Source organism: Chrysemys picta, chromosome 9, assembly GCF_011386835.1.
Source record: "Chrysemys picta bellii isolate R12L10 chromosome 9, ASM1138683v2, whole genome shotgun sequence".
NCBI classification, from domain to species: domain Eukaryota; kingdom Metazoa; phylum Chordata; order Testudines; family Emydidae; genus Chrysemys; species Chrysemys picta.
The window spans coordinates 39,579,528-39,602,356 of NC_088799.1; the positions used below are offsets into that span (position 1 = coordinate 39,579,528).

Below are 22,829 nucleotides of genomic sequence, written 5' to 3' on the forward strand. Positions count from 1 at the left end.
TGAATCTGCATAACAGCAGGGTGCATGCAAAGCCAACCAAACTGCTCACATTCCATTTGCCAGAAGGGTTGATAAGGTTAATACCAGTATCCCCAAGAATGCTGGACCACTTGTGATCATCAAAAATGGCTGCTCACATGTTTTGCCATCAAAAGCTTCACAGTGCAGAATAAGTGATCTTCTGGTGAAATCTTTGGGTTTTTTCAGCTACAGCTAAAACTGTATGATGATCCTCTAGATCCACCTATCTGAGGCCTGGTCTACACTAGGCGTTTATGTCGAAGTTAGCGCCGTTACATCGAATTAACCCTGCACCCGTCCACACCGCGAAGCTATTTAGTTTGACATAGAGGTCTCTTTAATTCGACTTCTGTACTCCTCCCCGACGAGGGGAGTAGTGCTAAATTCGACATGGCCATGTCAAATTAGGCTAGGTGTGGATGGAAATCGACGCTAATAGCTCCGGGAGCTATCTCACAGTGCACCACTCTGTTGACGCTCTGGACAGCAGTCCAAGCTCGGATGCTCTGACCAGCCACACAGGAAAAGCCCCGGGAAAATTTGAATTTGAATTCCTTTTCCTGTCTGACCAGTTTGAATCTCATTTCCTGTCTGGACATCGTGGCGAGCTCAGCAGCACTGGCAACGATGCAGAGCTCTCCAGCAGTGATGGCCGTGCAATCTCAGAATAGAAAGAGGGCCCCAGCATGGACTGATCGGGAAGTCTTGGATCTGATCGCTGTGTGGGGCGATGAGTCCGTGCTTTCCGAGCTGCGCTCCAAGAAACGGAATGCAAAGATCTATGAGAAGATCTCTAAAGACACGTCAGAGAGAGGATACAGCCGGGATGCAACGCAGTGCCGCGTGAAAATCAAGGAGCTGAGACAAGGCTACCAGAAGACCAAAGAGGCAAACGGACGCTCCGGATCCCATCCCCAGACATCCCGTTTCTACGAGGCACTGCATTCCATCCTAGGTGCGGCCGCCACCACTACCCCACCACTGACCGTGGACTCTGAGGATGGGATATTGTCCACGGCCGGTTCCTCGGACATGTTAGCGGACGGGGAAGATGAGGAAGGAGATGAGGAGGACGAGGCAGTCGACAGCGCTTACAACGCTGATTTCCCCGACAGCCAGGATCTCTTCATCACCCTTACAGAGATCCCCTACCAACCGTCCCCAGCCGTTAACCCGGACACAGAATCTGGGGAAGGATCAGCCAGTAAGTGTTGTAAACATCTAAACATTTATTTTTAACAGAACAGGAATATTAACCAAAACAACAATGGGTTTCTCATGATTAGTTTGCCCTAGGCTCTTAACGTTTCAGTCCTGGGCAGTGCAACTATTGAAAAAAATTCTAACAATGTCCGGTTTTGCATGATTGTCCTGCCCAAGCCGCTCTACTGTTTAGTCACTGCCAGTGCAGCTAGAGTAAAATGCGGTCTATATGTCCGGGGATAGAGCAGAAATCCTCCTGGGACATCTCGATGAAGCTCTCTTGGAGGTAATTGGAAAGCCGTTGCATCAGGTTCCTGGGGAGAGCGGCCTTATTGGGTCCTCCGTAGTATGACACGTTGCCACGCCACGAGACAATCAAGTACTCGGGAATCATTGCTCTGCACAGCAGGGCGGCATACGGCCCTGGTCTTTGGAGGCTTTCCCGAAGCATTCTTTCTTTCTCGCTGTCTGAGATCCTCATGAGGGTGATGTCGCTCATGGTGACCTGCTTTGAATTAGGCAGGGGAATGTTAGTGTTGGGACTGCTTGCCCGTTCCTTTACAGAACTGTAACTGCTGGTTTGCGGCCACGCGGTGGAGGCGGGAGAGGGGCAGCCTACAGGGATCGTTCCCGGGGACAGCCGCGAGGGGGTGGGATAGGGGCACAGTTCCTGCTTGCCGGATTGCTGGCAGCAGGGATTGACATTGCTTTCAATGTGAAATGAGGCCATTGCTAATATTAAAGTTTTAAGCTGCCACAAGTCTACGGCTTACCATGTCTGCCTGCTACACAAATTCCGGTGTCCTGCCCCGCTTCTCAAATCTGCTGTGCAAGACCCCAGGCACTGAATGCGAAGGCCGAGAATTCGACCTTGTGCTGAGTGCGCATGTGATAGGTGCTGTGCATGGTCTTGTTCACAGAGAAAGACTATGTTCTTTGTTCACAACTACATTTATCTTTCTGAGGAATTCACTCCCTTTTTCCCATTCCCACAGCCACATCTGCGACTGTCTCACAACCTAGCCTGGCATCACACTCCCAGAGGCTAGCGCAGATTAGGCGTAGGAAGAAGAGGACACGGGAGGACATGTTCTCGGAGCTTATGGCCTGCTCCCGAGCCCAGGCAGCACAGCAGACCCAGTGGCGGGAGAACTTGTCCCAAATGCACCAAGCAAACATGGATCGGGAGGAGAGGTGGCGGCAGGAAGACCAGCAGGCGACTCAAACGCTGCTTGGACTACTGAGGGAGCAAACGGACACGCTCCGGCACCTTGTGGATGTTCTTCAGGAACGGAGGCAGGAGGACAGAGCCCCGCTGCAGTCTATCTCTAACCGCCCTCCCCCGCCACCAATTCCCATACCCCCCTCACCCAAAGTCCAAAGAAGGAGGGGCGGCAGAGTCCGTGCTAACTCTCACTCCACCCCTGCAGAGAGCTCAAGTAGTAGAAGGCTCTCATTCCCCAAAATTTGACAAGTTTTTCCCTTCCCGCCTCACACAAGCCCCCGTCCAAGTTTCACCTCCCAGTTCCATGTGTAGTTGATAATAAAAAATACGTTTCTGTTAATTACTGTTTCCATCATGTTCTTTTGGAGGAGGGGGGGAAGGGGGTTGGTAATTGGACAGGACAGTCACCTTTGGCAGGGTACATAGGCGGGGGCAGGTCCAGCAGCAGGGCACATACACAGTGCAGTGACTAGTTACCCTGGTCAGTCTGGGAGGTGGTTTTCATGTTATGTGGTGGGGGGTGGGTTGCTCTGTGACTTTGTGGCGGGGGAGGGCAGTTACAGATCTTAAGCGGCGGTCCTTATCCTGGATCACAGAGCCACGCAGCAGGGGATCTGTAACCATCCTCCCCCCGCCACAAAGTCACAGAGCCCCCCCATACACACAGTCCCGATCAGGAGGGGTGACAGGCTCCGTTGAAACAACCAGTCCATCACAGCGGAGCCTGTCAATCCTAGAGTTTAGAAGCTTCATTTGCGTCAGTACACTACACCCGCTCCCCACCAGAGTCTACGTCCCAGTTTTAAAACATTCCCGCGAAAACAGTAATAAAGACAACGGTGTTCATTAACAAAGTAGAAGTGATTTTATTTCTAAACGTGTGTTGGAAGGGGGTGAAGGGGGTATGTAACTGGAGAGGATAGTCAATATTAACTGGGTAAAGAAACGGGGGCAGGTTCAGCTTCTCTGTACAGTAACTTAAAAGTCACAGGTTACCCTGCTCAGTCAGGAACCTAGCTTTCAAAGCCTCCCGGATGCACAGCGCGTCCCGCTGGTCTCTTCTAATCGCCCGGCTGTCTGGCTGGGCGTAATCAGAAGCCAGGCTATTTGCCTCAACCTCCATCAGTCAGTAAGCTTCTCCATCTCCCCTTGAGATGGCCAAAAGCACACTCCACCACCATTCTGCACTTGCTCAGCCGGTAGTTGAAGAGTTCTTTTTCACTGTCCAGGGCGCCAGTATAGGGCTTCATGAGCCAGGGCATTAGCGGGTAGGCTGGGTCCCCGAGGATGACTATAGGCATCTCCACATCCCCAACAGTTATTTTGTGGTCCGGGAAGTAAATACCTTGCTGCAGCCGTCTAAACAGACCAGAGTTCCTGAAAACACGAGCGTCATGAACCTTGCCCGGCCATCCGACGTAGATGTTCGTAAAACGTCCCCTGTGGTCCACCAGTGCTTGCAGCACCATGGAAAAGTAGCCCTTTCTGTTAATGTACTGGCTGGCCTGGTGGTCCGGTGCCAGGATAGGGATGTGAGTTCCATCTATGGCCCCACTGCAGTTTGGGAATCCCATCGCTGCGAAGCCATCTATGATTGCCTCCACGTTTCCCAGGGTCACTACCTTTGGCAGCAGTACATCAACGATTGCCTTGGCTACTTGCATCACAACAACCCCCACGGTAGATTTGCCCACGCCAAAGTGGTTCGCGACTGACCGGTAGCTGTCTGGCGTTGCAAGCTTCCAGAGGGCTATGGCCACTCGCTTCTGGACAGTCAGGGCTGCTCGCATCCGGGTGTCATTGCGCTTCAGGGCAGGGGACAGCAACTCACAAAGTTCAAGGAAAGTTCCCTTCCGCATGCGAAAGTTTCTCAGCCACTGGGATTCATCCCAGACCTGCAGCACTATGCGGTCCCACCACTCAGTGCTTGTTTCCCGGGCCCAGAATCGCCGTTCCACGGCATCAACATGACCCATTGCCACCGTGATGTCCTCGGCGCTGGGTCCCGTGCTTTCTGAGAGGTCTGTGCTACTCTCAGACTTCAGGTCCTCACCGCGGTGCCGTAGCCTCCTTGCCTGACTTATCTGCATCTGCCTCAGGGAAAGGTGGATGATAAGCTGCGAGGCGTTGACAGTGGCCACAACTGCAGCGATGGTCGCAGCGGGCTCCATGCTCGCACTGCTGTGGCGTCCGCGCTGTCACTGACTAGAAAAGTGCGCGAACTGATTTCCCGCCGGCGCTTTCAGGGAGGGAGGGCGGGAGTGATGGACGGATGACGACAGTTACCCAAAAGCACCCTCGAGACATTTTTTTTACCCAGAAGGCATTTGCGGCTCCACCCAGAATTCCAATGGGCAGCGGGGACTGCGGGAACTGTGGGATAGCTGCCCACAGTGCACCGCTTCCAATGTCGATGCTTTCCCCGTTACTGTGGACTCACAAAGTCGAATTACTGTCCTTAGTGTGGACACACACGTTCGACTTTGCAATATCGATTCCAAAAATTCGATTTAAGTAAAATTGAACTACTCTCGTAGTGTAGACATACCCTGAGGTAACTGAGTCATGTATAGGTTGTAGTCAATATTTCCACTTGTTGGCAAATTCATTTGTATGAATCAGTGATAGTTTTAAAAAATGGAGGGGGGAAGCTGGTAGCAAAAGTCACAGATAGCTTTAATAGAGTTTAGGGGACCATTAACTCATTGAGTCCAACCTCCTGAATAAACACAAGCCATAGAATGTCACCCGGTTACTTATGTATTGACCCCAATAATTTGTGTTTGACTAAAGCAGATCTTCCAGAACTGCATCATATCTTGATTTGAAGTTATCAAGAAATAGAGAATCCCTTGGTAGTTTATTCAATGATTAGTCTGTTTCAACTGCTAATTTGCAACGACCTCCTCTGGGGCTGCATAATTATCCTAAGTTATATGTAGATGTTTAGGGTTCAAAACACACAGTGTTTCCTGTTAATACTCATGGCAGATGTTGAATAATCTGATTTTCCATGTGATTTTACACCCACCTGTGATTTTAACTGCAACACATATGGAGGAACTCCCACACACTTCTTGTCACAAAGTTATATACAAAGTCGAAGTGGAGGCCTCTTGCAAAACTGTTGGCCACAAGACTCAGGTTTCCGTAGATGGGACCTGTCCAGAGATGTCACATTATGAACAGATTCCAACTAGTCAATAACTGTTTTCCCCTGGGATGACTTCAAGTGCTTTCAGTATCAATGGATCAGTGTACAAATACAATCCAAGTTAGGTTACCAGCATAACCTGCATTCATATAAAGTGTATTTAACATTAAATATCAACAAGCCAAATACCCTCACTAAAGAAAACAGGGGGAAACTGAACAACAAATCATCAGCATAACTAATAATATATTGGATCATTGTCAATGCAATGGGGTGCAACCTAGATGAGTGAAGGATTGAGTCACTCCCTGCCCTGTAACCCTGGGTGCCTCAAATTCTTTGCTACCATAACTCCCTGCCTTAGGACATTCACAGTCAGCAACAAACATGCAGGTCATGCCCTGTGAGTGTCTGTATATAACTACAGCCCTAGTCCAAAACTCTGACCCCAGCAGCCTGGCAGCAGCACACCAGTTACAGTCCCTGGTCGCTACCAGCCTTGGTTACTGCTTGCAGGGTGACCCCAACACACTTCCAGTTCCTAATTTTTCCCAAATTGTGTGTAATGTCTAGCACTCTCCTGGACAGCTCAGAGGAATAATAAGGTCTGTTTGTCTCCCTAAAGAGACAAAACACATCACAGCTTATTAACTCAACTAGGATAAACATGCCCTCCATTTAAACACTGCACTAAGTTGGTTTATAGTTAATAAATTTATGTTTACTATAGAACATAAGTTAAGTGAAGCCAAGAAAAAAGAATACAGTTAGAAAGAGTTACAACCAAACAAAAGTGAAAACATACATCTAAAACTTTATCTAGCAAGGTACAGGCGTTGTTCAAGATGGTTTATCACCTATATTTAGTTTCCAGAGACTTCAATCCTAGACTTTAAAACGTAATATCAAGTATCCATGGTTCCTCATGTAGAGTTAATGCATAAATTTCACAATGATATTAATCACCATTGTGTCATTAGCTTTCAGAAAAGACCTCATTCTAGACACTTTTATAATACAGTAATACTGTATACAATCAGTTGATTCAATTGGTTATCACTTGAGGTTCCATCCCCTGTCTTTATAGACCAGTAAACCTTTGAAATAAATTCTTCTGAGGGTTATCCCTCAAAGTAAAGTCTATTCAATCTGTGAGGAAGGTGGTGAAGGAAGCCCCATGCTCTTTCTTTCTCCACTTGTTATCTTAACAGAATTGTTTACCTAATTTGTAAAACTGGACCTTCATTGTCTTTTTCTGAAGATCGGGCTGGTCAAAGAATCAAATACACATTCCTTCGTCTAAAGCAGACTTGTTTACCAACTCCCCCGACATGCCTGCTTTAAGCACTCTTCAGTCATAATTCTAACATATATCCATAACTCTTAATACCCACCACATACATATCTCATGCAAGAATATTAATGATCAGGGAGTTTTTGATTTTCAAATGATACCTCACAAGCCATATTTTGCTCAAAGATTATTACATTAGTGCATCGAGTGTGACTATGTGGTGCTTAGTATCACAATTATATCAATCAACAGTCTCCATAATCTCACTGGGAAAATATTCAAGTGCAGCTTTAGAGCGGTCTGCTCTGTTCACTTGAAATTCTGGAGCAGATAATACCTACTAGACAGGCAAACAAACAAACAAACAAAAAACCCTCCATGAAGGTGCATTGGAAAACAATTTTATTTTCTTGTAGCAAATATGGTAAAAAGAAACAGCAGTGACTTGGCTTTTACTTCATGTGTTAAACCATTTTGTCCACCTCCAGTAATTATCTAATCTAATCTGTCTATCTATCTTCCCTCTAGTGAGCTCACAGCAGAACTCTGGACAAGTCTGATGTTCGCATCCAGCATATTTTTACTTGTACAATACTGATTGGCCATCAATCAGGAATTCAAAGAATAGCCCACAACTAAAGGGAAATAACAGACATAATTTTACTTTGTGATATGATTTCTTCGTTTTAATATTGGGTATGTTTTACAGATTACTATAATGATTATTTGCTTCAGTGTGAGTCCATTATACCTAGTTTCTGATGGAGCAGAGTTGATTGGGTAATCTTTCAAGGTTTTGGTTAGTGGCTGGGAGGTGGGGTGAAGGGGTGGTGGAGGGGCGGAGGCTGCTTATACCTCACAATTCTTTCCAACTGAAAAAAAAGTGCATTCTATATTCTAAAGGTCAGACTGATAGATTTTCAATGTCAATTGTACTGTACCAAGTACTAAGGGGCAGATAATCAGCAAGTGTAGATCATCTTATCTCCTCTGATATCAATGGAGCTACATTGATTTACACCAACTGAGGATCTGACCCATGGATTTTAAGAAGCTTTTTTTAGCATTGTTTCATCTTAGCACCATGAGGTATCAACATCTTCCCTCTTTTTTTTCAAACCTGCAATAATAATTTTGCTGTGAGAAAATCCAAATACATCTCCTATTTACAATGCAGTTCCTGTTTTGTCCATTCTTGTTGCAGTTTGTAGGTAGGTTGTTTGTTTTAATCTTCTCTCTGAACAATACACATTTCTGCTTTGTCACATCTTTCTATTTTTTCATGCTGTCCTCCTGCCTTCCTGTTGAAGTATAATTTAAACACATTTTCAAAGCTACAGTTTTTTCTCTTAATAGAAAATTAGCTGTCTGTTTTGTGTTGCTGGTAAGTGAGTTTAATGTTTACCACTATTACACCACAAAGCCAAGAGTTGAATCCAATATCAATGAAATAGGGTTAATGAGACATGCCCTTCCCTTTTACAATGTTTTGAGATCTCTGGATGAAGAGCAATCTATTAGACATATTATTTATTCATAGCTTGGGAGCTTTTGGATATGGACAATTTTAGAGATAGGTGTAAGTCACAAATATTCAAATTTCCTCACAGTTCAGAGGTGCTAGGAGCCAAAGTTCTGGCTTGGGTCTATTTTTAAACTGTTTTGGTTCACTAATACCAGGGGCAAAACTCTTTCCCAAAGAGATGTCTAGTTCACTTTCATCAGTGAATGTCCATCTTTTATTTGTCTCTAATGGCCATTTCCTGGAATAATTTCTGCACTTCCTTCCATTTCTGTCTCTCTAATTTTAGTTCTTTGGACTCATTGATATCTTAAATCCTCTCCAGGCTTTGACAAGACAATAACAGCACTTCAAGCAGGAACTACGCCCCTACAGTCCACCTTCAACAAAACTTCCTTGTGCTCTTTGACACTATATTCCCAGAAGCTCAGCTGGGTCTGTATGTGGATTGGCGACCTACAGAGATCACCTAGATACTGAAGGACATGTTGAATCAATACTGATCCAAAATCCTCCTTTCAACTGGACTGGTGTACATGCACTGATCTAACTAGGAAGAGAATATCAATACAATACTTTCAGTTAACTGATATAACATTTCCCCCCACTGCTGAAATACAGCCACTTTGGTGGTGAAATGCAGTAGATGAGATATTTTCACTTTGCCCCTGAGTGCATCGCATCACATCCTGATGCGTCTACAAGGGGGCATTTGAACATTCAAAAAGCAAGTACACCCATTGGAATTAGGCCAGGACCCAAGAGTTTTACCAACCTTCCTCTTGCAAAGAGAAGCATGCCATTTTCAACTATCACAGGTGGTCAAGACCTTAGTTTTACATTTCAGCTTACAAACGGCACCTCCAGAAGCAAAGAGTTCCTTAACATCATGGGCCAAATTCTCCTTTCATTTACTATGGTGCAAATCTTCACTGGGCAAAGAGCCAGGGGCTTTAAATAGAGGCTATATTTCAATTGTAGATGAATGGACTCCTGTATTTAGAGTATGCTTTCATATATTGTAGAATAAAAGGTATTATCAGCTGCCTTTTCTAGGGAATCTTTTATTAACTCTTTACACCATTAAAATTTCCTCAACTTTCATACTTCTTTCCATACTTACCGGCCCTTTGGTCTTTAATCTAGGGACATCTCCATTTAGCCACAAACATTTATTTTTAACTTCCTGTAAACCAGCAATAAAATTATACAGTTGATTAAATCGTTGACTAGTCTTACAAGCACCAAGTCTTAACCTTTGTACAAATTCCTTTATCTCAGCTCTGGCTTTTATTCTTATTTATAATTTTTCTATAGCTTTTTGTTTTTTAAACCATGCTCATTTCCATTTTCAATTCCTCCTCTCTTGTAAATTGTTTTGCTCTTTTATAAGATTTAGCCATCTTTCCCAAGACCTAATTAATTTGCTCATCAATTACTCTAATTGACAACAGGTTTAACACATTTCTTGGTTATAAGCTGAGACACTTGCTTAGAACAAAGCCCGAAACCTTTAAAAAAAAACCCCTCTCTTTGATTAAATAATCTTTAAAAAGCTTTAAAGGGAAAGATCTGTACAGCAAAAGCAGAGGGAATCCAAGTGGCATAAGACCACCATGTTCTAAGCATTATTTAAATTCCCCTGAGCATTATTTAAGAACCTATAAGTTCTGGACTACAATCAAGAAAGCACTTCAGGCTTTTAAAAATACATACTATTTATTCAATTGTCACGTAAATAGCTCCTCTGTTCAGATAACTTTCAAAGGATACATTATTAGTGGTTTTGCTGAGCTGTAAATACAGATTTATAAATGTTTATAAAATCCATATTATAAACTATCTAATATAATTTCATTTTTGTCATGTAATCCATATGGCATTTTGAAGAGAAAATATTGCAGTGCATAACCAGTCTATTAGAAACCTCAGCATTATGCCTATTTATTTAATAAAAACATTAATGGTCTGATTCTGATTTCACTTGGGCTGGTCCACTCACGTGGCTCTGACTGTAGTATTAGTGCCTGGTACTGAGAATAAGGAGCAAATTACCGTTGGTTGTTCTGATGGTTTATAAACATCACTTTAATTTGGGAAGAGTATGTATACATGAGAAAAAACTATCTTCAGATATCTGTTGCAATTAGAGCTGTTAGGAGAAACTTTGACAGAACCATATTGAATCAGAACATGCAGTTCCATCAAAACTGAAAAGCTTCACAAAACAGGACTCATATTGCCAACATTTTCTTTTTGGAGAAAACAGGAGGGGATTAAAATAGTGTCAAAATATCCTATTTTGATATATTTGGAACAAATGTTTCCATATTTCATTTTGAATTTTTTTGTATTATATAAAATAATACAAAATTTAAAAAGTCAAAATCAAATTGTGTCAACATTTAAATTGTGTCAAAATGAAATATTTCAAGTGACTTAAAACACGTTTTTTAAATTTTCCTTTGCAGGGAATTTTTGAAATGTTCAGGTCTTTGTTCCAATTTGGAATGAAGTCAAATTTCAAGATTTCAAACTCCTTTGTGAAAATGCAATTTTTGTCCTCTGCATAGCTTTTATTTCAATGTTTAAATGAAATTTTTTCTGCCCAGCAAGCTAAAAATGAAAAAAAAAAACATGCTTTGCTGTGAATGCATTATGAACTTAATTGAAAATATTGTTGTTTGCAGTGTTGTAGTTGTGTTGGTCCCAGGATATTAGAGAGACAAGGTGTGTGATGTAATATCTTGTATTGAACTAACTTCTGTTGGAGAAAGAGAGAAACTTTTGAGCTACACAGAACTCTGGGCTCAGGTCTTCAGCTCAGAGCTGGAGGAGGCCTCTGTGTAGCTCAAAAGAGTAGGAATTATGAAGTTAATGAATTTAAATCACTATATAAGTGCTATATCTCATTATTCTGCATTAATCCATTTAATATTGAAATTCTATTTAAAACATGTATTTTATAAATTATTATTGGAACTATTTGAATGGAGTATGGAAACTTTAAATCTTTTCCATTGGGCTCCCTGGTGACAATGCTGCAATTGATGTTCTTCTTCAGAGTGGTGGCTGCCACCCATAGTGTACTGGGACCTGAAAAGATCCAAGTATATTTGAGGCTAGGTCTACACTACCCGCCTGAATCGGCGGGTAGAAATCGATCTCTCGGGGATCGAATTATCGCGTCTCGTCGGGACGCGACAATCGATCCCTGAATCGACACTCTTACTCCACCAGCGGAGGTGGGAGTAAGCACCGTCGATGGGGAGCCGCGGAGGTCAATTTTGCCGCCGTCCTCACAGCGGGGTAAGTCGGCTCCGATAGGTCGAATTCAGCTACGCTATTCGCGTAGCTGAATTTGCGTATCTTAAATCGACCCCCCCTGTAGTGAAGACCTGCCCTCAGTTTGTGTATGGGGAGACATCTGCCCTAACTCACAGCAGGACAGTGCTGCAGAACTCACAGACACAGAACCCATCTAGTATTTGTAACAATATTTTATTTACTTTTTAAAGGGATTTTTATGCTTGTGGAAGGGTCCCAGAATAACAGCAATGGAGTCTGAACAGCTCTCTTTACACACAAAGTAAGTACAACACAATTTCTCCCCTTACTGCCTGAGCTTTGTTCTGGAGAAAACCATTGTAACAGGCTAAGGTTCTGATTCTGCAGGGAGAGCTGCATGGATGGACCCCCATTGACTTCAGTGAGGCTCCAGCTTTGCTTGAGAGACTGCCTAACTTTATATTGGTTGCCAGTTATGATTGTGATTTTAGTGATGTGGAAAATAAGAAATGGACTCAGACAACCATCTCATTTTAAATAAGCTAGCAATGGTTATTACCATTGATAGGTCATCTTTCAACTGATGACCCAGAAGTGAAAGGCTCCATGTCTTATGACCAATCCTTCGAGTACATCTAATGTCCCAACATTCTCTCCCATGATATTCTATTTCTCTCAATCTCAAGGTACTGGACAATCTGTGAAGATGCAATCACTACATTTTTTGGCATTGCTGCTGTTCCTGGTGGTGTCTGTGTAGCTGTTACTGTTTCATAAGTTTCTGTTGTAGTTCCCGATGTTTCCAAAATGTATTAAATTTCATGAGATGATCCAGTTGGCCTGGAAAGCTGAGGGGATGAAAGAGGAGGAAGGATGACATGGTCTCTAGCACCTTGTTTATGAGAACATACTTTCAGCAATCTATGTTTGTACGGAGTGTTAGCATCATGTTAATTCCACCTTTGAAATGTGGATTAAGCAGCTTTGCCAAAAATATTCATCTTTTAAACATTTCAATGTGTTTAAAGCACTAAGATGACTTAGAAACTCTAGGCCAAATTCTGCACTCTGTTACAACCTTGCACACTGTTGCTAGGTGGCATTTGAAGACACTGCTTTCCCATTTTCCATAACTAATTCCCTAAAGCTTCCAACTACTAAACAAGGACATACCAGTGTGTATTTCTGGGGAGTAAACATACTCCTCTAGATTGCTGTCATTATCAAGAGGTCCTAACTCTTTCACATCCTCTCTGAAGTCCATAGCTGTCTCCGCTCTGTGGCAGTGTAGTGGGGTGGTCACCCCGCGCTGGCCCTGAAGGGGTTAAAGCAGCCCTGGAGAGGGCTGCAGCTGGGAAAGCTGATGGGGAAAGCAGCCACAGCTGTGACCAGCTTAATCAGCGCCCAGCTGGCCCTAATAAGAGGGCTGTGGGCCAGAAACTAAGACACACTCTCTGTCTAGCTTCTTGAGAGAGAAGGATCTGCTGTCAGGGAGCTGAGACGGGTACCTGAGGTGGAGCCATGCTGGGGAAGGTCAGAGGGAGCTGGGGAGCTCCAGCCAGGAAAAAACCCCAGGCTGCAGGCCTTGCAAAAAGGGCCAAATAGGTAGTGGGGCTGCAGAGGGGCAGCCCAGAGATAGGCAAAGGCAGCAGGTCCTAACCCCCCTTGCCGATGATGAGTGGTTTACAGACTGCAGTAGGCCCCAGGGAGCGGAGGCTAGATGATGACTGGCAGTAGCCACTGAGGCAAGGTGGGTGTAGAGGGTTGGGGGTTCCCCTGGGAGGGGAGACCCAGAGTGAGGGGATACCATGGTGGGCAGAACCCCTGGGCAAAGGGCACTGGGGTCTGGGAGGGACACGGGGCTGGCGCAGGTGAGACACAGGCCTGCAGAGGTTGCTCCGGGCTGGAAAGAGCTCATTCCCGAGACGGCCAGCAGGAGGCGCCGCCTCGGTGAATTGTTGCCCCGCCACAGGCAGACAATAACTTACTTCTCCCTCTCTCTGTTTCTCGCTGAAGGATGAAGAGAGAAAAGACAGATGAAGCAGCTATCTGACCCAACACTAGCCGTGATAGGTGAGAATATGAAAAGCCCTGCTCTGGAAACCTAGTTCTATAAGCAATGTGTGAGGACTTGGCAGATCATGGCAGGAGTCACATGACACAAGCAATTCAGGGAGAGAGGTTGAAGAAGGGACACCTAATGAGGGAAACTGGCTATGAAGACAGAGAGAGAGAAGAGAACTCAGGGAAGAGGGAGAGAGGGTGGAGTCTACGGGGAAGAAATGACTTAGGAGTGAAGTGACCCAATGGGGGCAAGAGAAGGAATATCCCCAGGGCTGTTTAGATGGTTGATGAGATAGGAACCTAGATGGGTGGAAAGAAGTGAGATCAAAGGAGATGCATGATAGAAATGATCCACAAGGAAAAATATAATTAGAGGAAAGCTATCTCTACACTATGAGCTAGGGTTGTGATTCCCAGCTCACTCACTCCATGTGAGTATGAAGTGAAGCTAGAGTGGAGAGAAATAAAAAACCAAGCAGAAGAAAAAAGCAAAGGGAAGCCTGTAAATCCGTTATCTTCACTTTCTGTATAGAAAGTTCTGTAGTCAAATGCTATCAAATTATATACCTAATTTCAGTGCAAGTGCACAGATGTAACTGAAAACTTCTACCCATTTAACTACATTAGGATCTTCTCGGTTCCTTCTTTATGTTTTCGAATTGCAGGTATTAGCTAAAAGGCAGCATTATGCCTGTATCTACAATTTTACTGTTGCTTTCCTGAGTTTCCTATTAACAAAATTTGCAGTGAGGTCAAAATCTGCCATTTGACCTTTGCTTTCAAACATGGAGCTGTTCAATATTCCAGAACATTCCAGAATTTGTGGCAATAGAATATGTTGTTCCAATGGCCTGCAATCTCCAATTTGTAGTGACCTTTTTTAACAACTCATCTCTTAATTCAAAATGTTCAAAAGAAAAATGTACACAATTATTTTTTAAAAAACACAAAAATACCAAGTAACCATAAAAATACAGTAGAATGATAAAAACTATGAGCCAGACAGGTCCTTGGCCTTATGCACAAGTGTACAAGAGAGCAAGGGTCTAAATAAGTAGCTGTGCTCTAGGGAGTCGTAGGTTTACTCATCCTCCAGACCAGACAGTCCAGCTGGCCCGATTCACAGGGAGAACACACTGCACCAGTGTAAAGTCTGGTGCAGCTTGCAAAAGAGCTCTGCTTCCACAATATGACTATGTATAGAGTATGCCTTCTGCATATACAAATATGCCCATTCATCATAAATATGTTCCATCTTCTGATTCCATTCCCCCAATGCGCGCACACACACACACACACACACACACACACACACACAAAAGTGAAAGCAGAGATTCACCAGAAGAGTAATATACTGTACATATATCACTGATCACAATTTTTTTGAAATTTGAAACTTCAAAATTTTTCACTGAAATTTCAAATAAAAAATGAAATGTGGTCCTGTTTTTGTTAGCTATAGAACTGGATGAATTATTTGTAATTTCAGGGGGCAGGGTGGAGGTTGAAATTTTTACATTTTATTTCATGTTTTACCTGCCCTAGATATTGGCTTCTATAGTCGGTAAAACAGCCTTATAATACATCATATTCTGATTTCAAAATCTGGAATAACTATTGCTCATTGATCTTCTTTATCAACAAGGAGTCAGGGCCAAATAGAATTCTCTTACTGAACCAGTCAACACAACATAGTAGCCTGTGAAGGACTGCATGGTTCCAGTCCTACAAACACTTACACACACTTCCTCAACTTTACTCATACGAGTAGGCCCATTGACTTCAATAGGATTAATTGCACGAGTAACGTTAAGCACACACAATTTTTTTGCAGAATCAGAACTATGTTGTTATAACAATTAATACTGATTATTATGTTATTATATATGGTAGTGTTTACCATGTGCTAAACACTTTCCAAACACTCAAGGAGAATAGCCCCTGTTCTTAGTGGCAAACAAAGGTGGGAGGAAGCTGGGGAGATAATGGTAGCAATACTGGGTAAATTAGGCCTTGCCTACAATCAAACTTGATCTGTTTAGTTGACCCACTGCAAACCCATATTGGACCCTCTTATTTAGGTTTAAGAGTAGCTGATTTCAGTTTATCTTAACCCTGTTTCTAACTTACTTCAGCTAAACTGTTTGCAGTGTTGTTGTAGCCATGTTGGTCCCAAGCTATGAGAGCGAAAAGGTAGTTGAGGTAATATCTTTTATTGAACCAACTTGTGGTGGTGGAAGGAACAAGTTTTCAGGCTAGCTCTTCTGTGACGCTTGAAAGCTTATCCCTTCTAGGGTGACCAGATAGTAAGTGTGAAAAATTGGGACGGAGTGGAGGGTAATAGTTGCCTATATAAGAAAAAGCCCGCAAAATTGGGACTGTCCCTATAAAATCAGGACATCTGATCACCCTAGTCCCTTCCACCAACACAAGTTGGTTCAATAAAAGATATTACTCACCTGCCTTGTGTCTTTAAGCTAAACTGCAATGAGCCTGGTTTAAACCAAAATCAGAGTGTCCACACTGTATCATGATCAGTGTAATTGGAGGCAGAAGGCCCATGTTCCCTGGAGGGACTATTACTGAGGGAAGCCACGAAAACAGGGAATATGAGGCGCTGGCATGGAAGCAACACAGCCACATGGACAGAGCAGTGCACAGGGTTTAATAAAGTTCCACTGAACTTATGTTCAGTTTCACTGTTTGCTAATGAGCCAGGTGTAGCTATTTTCAGCAATTTAACTAAATCTGTTTAAAATTCCACCTTTAGTGAAACCAATGGAATTTCACATATCAACAAGTCCTTACCTACAAGTCATTTTGACTCACTGTAAGAGCAGCCTGGCAGTGCTGAGACATACATGTGGACAGGATAGTAGCTTTGTGCATGACAGCAGGGAGGACATACCCTGTGTGGGGTGGGAGGGACATTTGGTAGAAGGCATGGAGATGACTACATGAGAAGCTAAGAAACAAGCAGATGAGCTAGGAACATTAGTGGAATGGAGGCAGTGATGGGAAGGCAACACTTCATATGTTGGGCTTCATAGTTAACCAGATCCTTCCCTGAAATGTAATTAAGGAAGAATGTGCTACTAATGGAAAACAAAGTGTCTAGCACAGGGGCGGGCAAACTTTTTGGCCTGAGGGCTGCATCGGGTTACGGAAATTGTATGGAGGGCTGGTTAGGGGAAGATGTGCCTCCCCAAACAGCCAGGGATGGCCTGGCCCCCACGCCTTATCCCCCTCTGCTTCTCGCCCCCTGATGGCCCCAACCCAGGACTCCTGCCCCATCCAACCCCCCCCCTCATTCCCTGACAGCCCCCGGAGCCCCCGCCCCTGACTACCCCCCATCACCCATCCAACCCCTCCTCTTATTCCTGACTGCCCCCCCCCGGACCCTTGCCCCATCCAACCACCCCTTCTTCCTGTCCTGGAACCCCTGACTGCCCCCTGCTGCCCCATCCAACCTCCCCCTTCATTCCTGACTGCCCTCCCGGGACCCCTGCCCCCATTCAACACCCCTGTTCCCCACCCTCTGACTGCCCCGACCCCTAGCCACACCCCCACCACCATCCCAAACTCCCCTGCCCTCTATCCACCCCCACGCCCTCCCCCACTCCCCACACCCTTACCCTGCTGCCTGCAGCACCGGTGGCTGGCGGCACTACAGCCACGCTGCCCAGAGCACCAGGACAGGTACCCGGCTGGAGCCAGCCATGCCACCGCACAGCACAGAGCACCAGGTCAGGCTGGGCTCTGCAGCTGCGCTGCCACAGGAGCTCACAGTCCCACCGGCCAGAGCATTGCGCCGGCGGCACAGTGAGCTGAGGCTGCGGGGGAGGGGGAACACCAGGGGAGGGGCCAGGGGCTAGCCTCCCAGCACAGGAGCTCAGGGGCCCGGCAGGAGTGTCCCGTGGGCCAGATGTGGCCCGCAGGCCATAGTTTGCGCACCTCTGGTCTAGCACAATGTGCTCACAAAATTATTAATGTAATTCCTTGAAGAGAATTTATCATACGTGAACCTACATATAGACAGAACCTATATCTATACAAATATATTGGACCATTATGAAAATAAAATTAGTGTAAGTACATATTTTCAATTATAAGATGCTGCAAGTGCATACAAGGATTAGCAGAAACTATATGATATTACAAAGTTATTTTGCGAAATAATATGTCATGGCATTAGTCACTAAACTGCAATACACTTGCACAATGGCATGCACTTTGCTTTGATAGTTGCACTTTGCTTTGATGGCCTAATCCTTAGGAAGTTTTGATTTTTTCATTAAAATGGTGTTTCAGGCCCAATGTCTTATAACCCTTCCTGAGTGATACAGTAGTTACGTTATCGGTTCATACAAGTTTGTAAATGGCCCTTTAGACACTGCTTTCTAGATTTGTATAAAAAGAAATATAGTGATAAGAAAGCTACACGGGCTTCAGAAGTGAAGTGAAGTTCAGATAAGCAGCTGCTCTGACAGATCCCACATTAGGAAAGGTGAGATATTTCCACTAACTTTGTCAAGCAAGTTCTTTTAAAACAAAAGATCAAAAATAGCAGATAACAAATAATCCAATAATAGAGTGGGTGATTGTCCCAGGGAGAAATGTTCACATATGCCCCTTTGTGCTGTTTGAGATCTATAATGCAGCCAAGGTGAGTATTACTATACAGTACTGATCACAGAGTGGATAGCTACGCTGGGGGAGAGCTATAGGAAGCAGGAAACGTTAAGTGTTAAAGTTTAATGAAAGGGTAACAAACGAGCTAGTTCACTGTTCATGAGTGCTGGCTCTGGGTGGAGTTATTCTGATGCTCAAGTTGATCTTTTATATACCCCTCTAGAGAGGGAGGGGAATATAGCAGCACAGGCACTTTTTTTTTTTTAATGAGGAATGCTATTGGGTAAATAGCAGATGGTTTATGTGTTCTGAGGGACCTTTTCACATTGTTCACACCTCTGGCAGACAGACAGCTTGCTGCAGCTCGAGTTTATAGGGACCCTGATTTGATGGAGTATTTGCAGTCCTCTCTCGGCTGTTTTCCCCCTAAGCAACAAAATGGCGGCATAAAAGAACAGAGAGACTGCTTCCATTATTATTACTATTGAATTGAATTGTGGTGGTGCCTTGAGGCCCCCATCAGAGACCAGGGTTCCATTGTGCTGGGCACTGTAGACGTGCATAACAAAAAGGCAGTCTCTGCCCCAAAGAGCTTACAATCCAAGTACACATTGAAAACGATTTCCCATGGAACTACAGATCTTTTCACCATCCATCATTTTAATTTCCACTTCATTTTCTTCTGTTCCCCACAAAAATCTAAGGGAAAGTTCATAGACAAAAATATTTGTTTAAGCAAAAACAGTAAAAACACCTTATTAATTCTGTATATAATTTTCATACAACTCTTGCAAAAGACAAACCTTTTACAACTTTTAAACTCTAGAGTCAACATACAGAAAATTAATGCTGTAGGGGTGTTTGTGGTTAAAATCAAATGTATTACTGCCAGTACTCACAGTTGGAGGGATCCTACCAGTAATTTTATTTGTGGAGCAGAGCCTGGGGTGTGAGGTAGGAATGGTTGGGGCTGAGAGGAAAGAGTTTAATGACTCTTAAAGACTAAGTATACGTTATGAGAAAAAACACATTTTCCAATTATTTCAGAGTGATAAATTAAGGGAGGAAAGCCAAAGGAATGTGTCAACATTTTATTTAATAGAGAAGTTTGATCCAGGTAATGAGGGCTGGATCAGTTAATATAAAGCATTGTTCTGCTGATCTTTACATTCCTTTTCTCTCTGGAAGCGGACAATATATACATGGTGATGGAAGCATCACACACATTTTGCCGATTCAGCTGAGTTTTGACTAAGAACTCCAAAATTTGAATGCAAACCCAGATTTCCTGTACCTGTAAAGCTAAACCAAACATTTCATGAGACAACCTGCTTTGGGGAGAATGCCTGATTGCTATAGAGCTGGCAATATGGCTAGAACAGACTCTTTCAGTACTCTGCTTTTTCTGCTCCTAGATCACCAGGAACATAGAAGTGCAGAAGTTTTTGAAAATGAAAAATAATTTTAAAACTAAGGAAATCAAATACTTTTTTGATCCTCAAGGATTATTTTGTCACAGCTGGGTTTAGGTGGCAATGCCTAGTGGGTGAAGCCTGAATATGGGGCTTGGAACCAGGGCAAAGGGTCAGAATCGGAAGTTGGAAACTAGACACAAGGGTCGAAGCTGGAGTCCGAACCAGGAGCAGGGTCCATCATAGCAGCCACATAGGAATCATCTACTTGCACAGACAACCTCCTGGAGGTTCCATCCAGGCTTAAGTAGTGCACTTTGACCAATCAGAGATCCCGGAAGCACTGCCAATTAGGCCCTCTGTACGGCATATCCTGTGGCTCTTGGGTTCACAAGGCTCACGGCCCATTGCTTGTTGTTCTACCAAAATTGTTGGATGTCAGTGTTGATGTCACAATTGCTCAGGGGCCCACAGTCCCAGGTTCTAGACCTGAGGATTGAGAATGGGACATTGGGGTGGGTGGGATTTTACTTTATCCTTTTAAATTGCATTTTACACAGGAACAAATAAAATGTTTGAAACAGAAATTACTAATATATTTTCCAGAGATGTAACTAGGCATTTTAGCACCCGGAGAGAGCAAGCATATTTGCACCCCTTCTTTTGTTGTTGTGGTTGTTAATTTTCCATCCCATTTTTCTGCCCCCCCTGGCTTTGCGCCCTGGTCAGCTGCCCTGCTCACCCTGCCCTGGTTATGAGTCTGATATTTTCTGCTTCAGACCTGCTCAATTTATTGATCCTGGGCCATATCCTCAGGTTTTCCCCTCTATCATTACTATGGTAAACTCTCACTGAAGTCAATAGGATTTTTCCTTATGAATTTGAGTGAGATTTTCAAAAGTACCCAACTTTGACCTGATTCTGTTCCCAGTGAAGTCAATAACACAACTCCTACTGATTTGGATGGCAGCATAGTTAATCCATTGCTGAGCAGTTTGGAAATTCCCACTCTTAATAGGAATTTGTAGCGAGGCAGTGGGATACCCCACAGCCCCGCTGAGGGCCGAACCTCCCCTAATACCAACATGGGCGGAGCCACCGGGTCCGGCGCTGGCCCCGACCCGGAAGTATAAAAGCCCGCCTGCAGAGCTCAGTGGAGCCCAGGCTGGCAGAGAGAGCAGACGTCCGTGGCCGAGCTCCCGCTTGGGAAACAGCCGCAGGCCGCGACCAGCCTGCTGACGCACCGGGCCGGTCGAGCCTACCTCTGACCCGGTACCCTGAGGAGGACTGGCCAAGCCTGCCCCATGCCAGCTACCCCGAGGACGAGCCGAGCCTGCCCTGTGCCAGCTACCCCGAGGAGCCAATGCTAGTGGAAAGCACCGACGACACTAAGACGGCCCAGGTACCATACGAGGGGGAGTGTGGAAGTAGCCCGGGGGCAGCCGACCCCAATCTGGCTGCTGCACTGCCAGAGCCGATGTCAGTGTGTTGCGGCCAGGATCCCCACTGACAGCAGCGAGTTTCCATCGCTGCTAGGGCCCAGGGCTGGGACACAGTGGAGTGGGAGGGCCTGCGTCCCCCCCCGCCACCCACTCCTTGGGTGGCAGACTCCGCCCTTTTCCCTGGCCTAGAAAGGCTGGGACCTGCTACAAACTGACCCAGCCCCTGCTTAAGGGCCTGGGCCTCTGATTGACTATTTGCCACTGACCCAGCCCCTGCTTAAGGGCCTGGGCATCTGAGTGACTATTTGATTACTGCCCTGCCCTGACTTAAGGCCTGGGCTGCTATAGACTTTGCCTCAGCCCTTGCTTAAGGGCCTGCATTCGGACCTCTTGGCTCAGCCCTTGCTTACGGGCCTGAGCCCCTAACTGTGGGTCTGCGGTCCCTGACTGCCACCAAACCAGAGCAAGGCGGTGGGATACCCCACAGCCCCGCTGAGGGCCAAACCTCAACCCAAAAACTACTACAGAATTAAATCATTAGGCTTCTCTTAAATGGCTCTAAACACCTGTACAATTTATTATCAGGATATCCACTCTATAGGCTACTTTTTGAAAACCATCATTTATAATTCTATTATAGAACTTGAGAGAATTATGGGCCTGCTGTAGAATTCTCTGGGATGGTTCAAAAAAACGTCTAGAATCTATAAAACATCATCGTTTTTATTAGATTCTGTAGGACATTTCCATAAATCATATGCTAAATGACAAGTAAATGTTTGTAAGCCATTCAGAACATAATGCTGCATGTTTTAGACAGCATTCAAACAGTACTTCACACAGTAAATATAAAAGTTTTCTTAATGTACATGGCTAAGTCATGACCAACCAAGTCAGATAAGATAAGAGAAAGAGTGACCTCTGCTGGCAACAGGAAAATCTGTTGCTGTTTTTTTACTAGAGGCAATGGACTAGAAAGGTATGGGTTGTCCTTGAACAAGTTAAAGCTCAGACTTGAGCTTTGTTTAGCAATCCCATAAGAAAATCCTGTCTGCTTGCCTGGTTTTGGGACTCTAATAACGATGTTCAGGAAATGGCATTTTAATATACTTTGTAAAGTTTAATGAGTGTAATTATTAATAAAAACAGATAAAATGCACAGAAGATGCTTTCTGCTGAGGTTTCTGTCATCATTCGGCCTAATTATTTTTGAAGTTTTGCCCATCAAATGATGAACATGCAGTTTGTGAAATGTCTGGAATAATTAGAATAAATGAGGCTGTAGTGTGAACCTCTGAGAAGCCTCCCATATCCATTAAGAGTTCTCCTCCTAATGTGCATGTATAAGTAGGGCCCTACCAAAGTCACGGCTGTGAAAAATGCATCATGGACCATGAAAGCTGATCTTTTGTGTACTTTTACCCTATACCATGCAGATTTCACAGCAGAGGCCAGTGTTTCTCAAACTGGGTGTCCCAATTCAAAAGTGGGTTGCAGGGTTATGGTAGTGGGGGTTGTGGAATTGCCACCCTTACTTCTGCACTGCCTTCAGAACTGGGTGGCCAGGGAGTG

General features: G+C 44.4%; 1 protein-coding gene across 1 annotated transcript; it reads left to right on the plus strand.

Annotated features, from left to right (window-relative positions):
• Nucleotides 1-559: 559 nt before the first annotated feature.
• On the plus strand, nucleotides 560-2,710 carry LOC135973578 (myb/SANT-like DNA-binding domain-containing protein 1). Its single transcript, XM_065557425.1, has 2 exons — nucleotides 560-1,225; nucleotides 2,220-2,710. The coding sequence occupies exons 1-2, from the start codon at nucleotides 649-651 to the stop codon at nucleotides 2,693-2,695; spliced, it is 1,053 nt and encodes a 350-aa protein (XP_065413497.1). The 5' UTR covers nucleotides 560-648; the 3' UTR covers nucleotides 2,696-2,710.
• The last annotated feature ends 20,119 nt before the right edge of the window (nucleotides 2,711-22,829 follow it).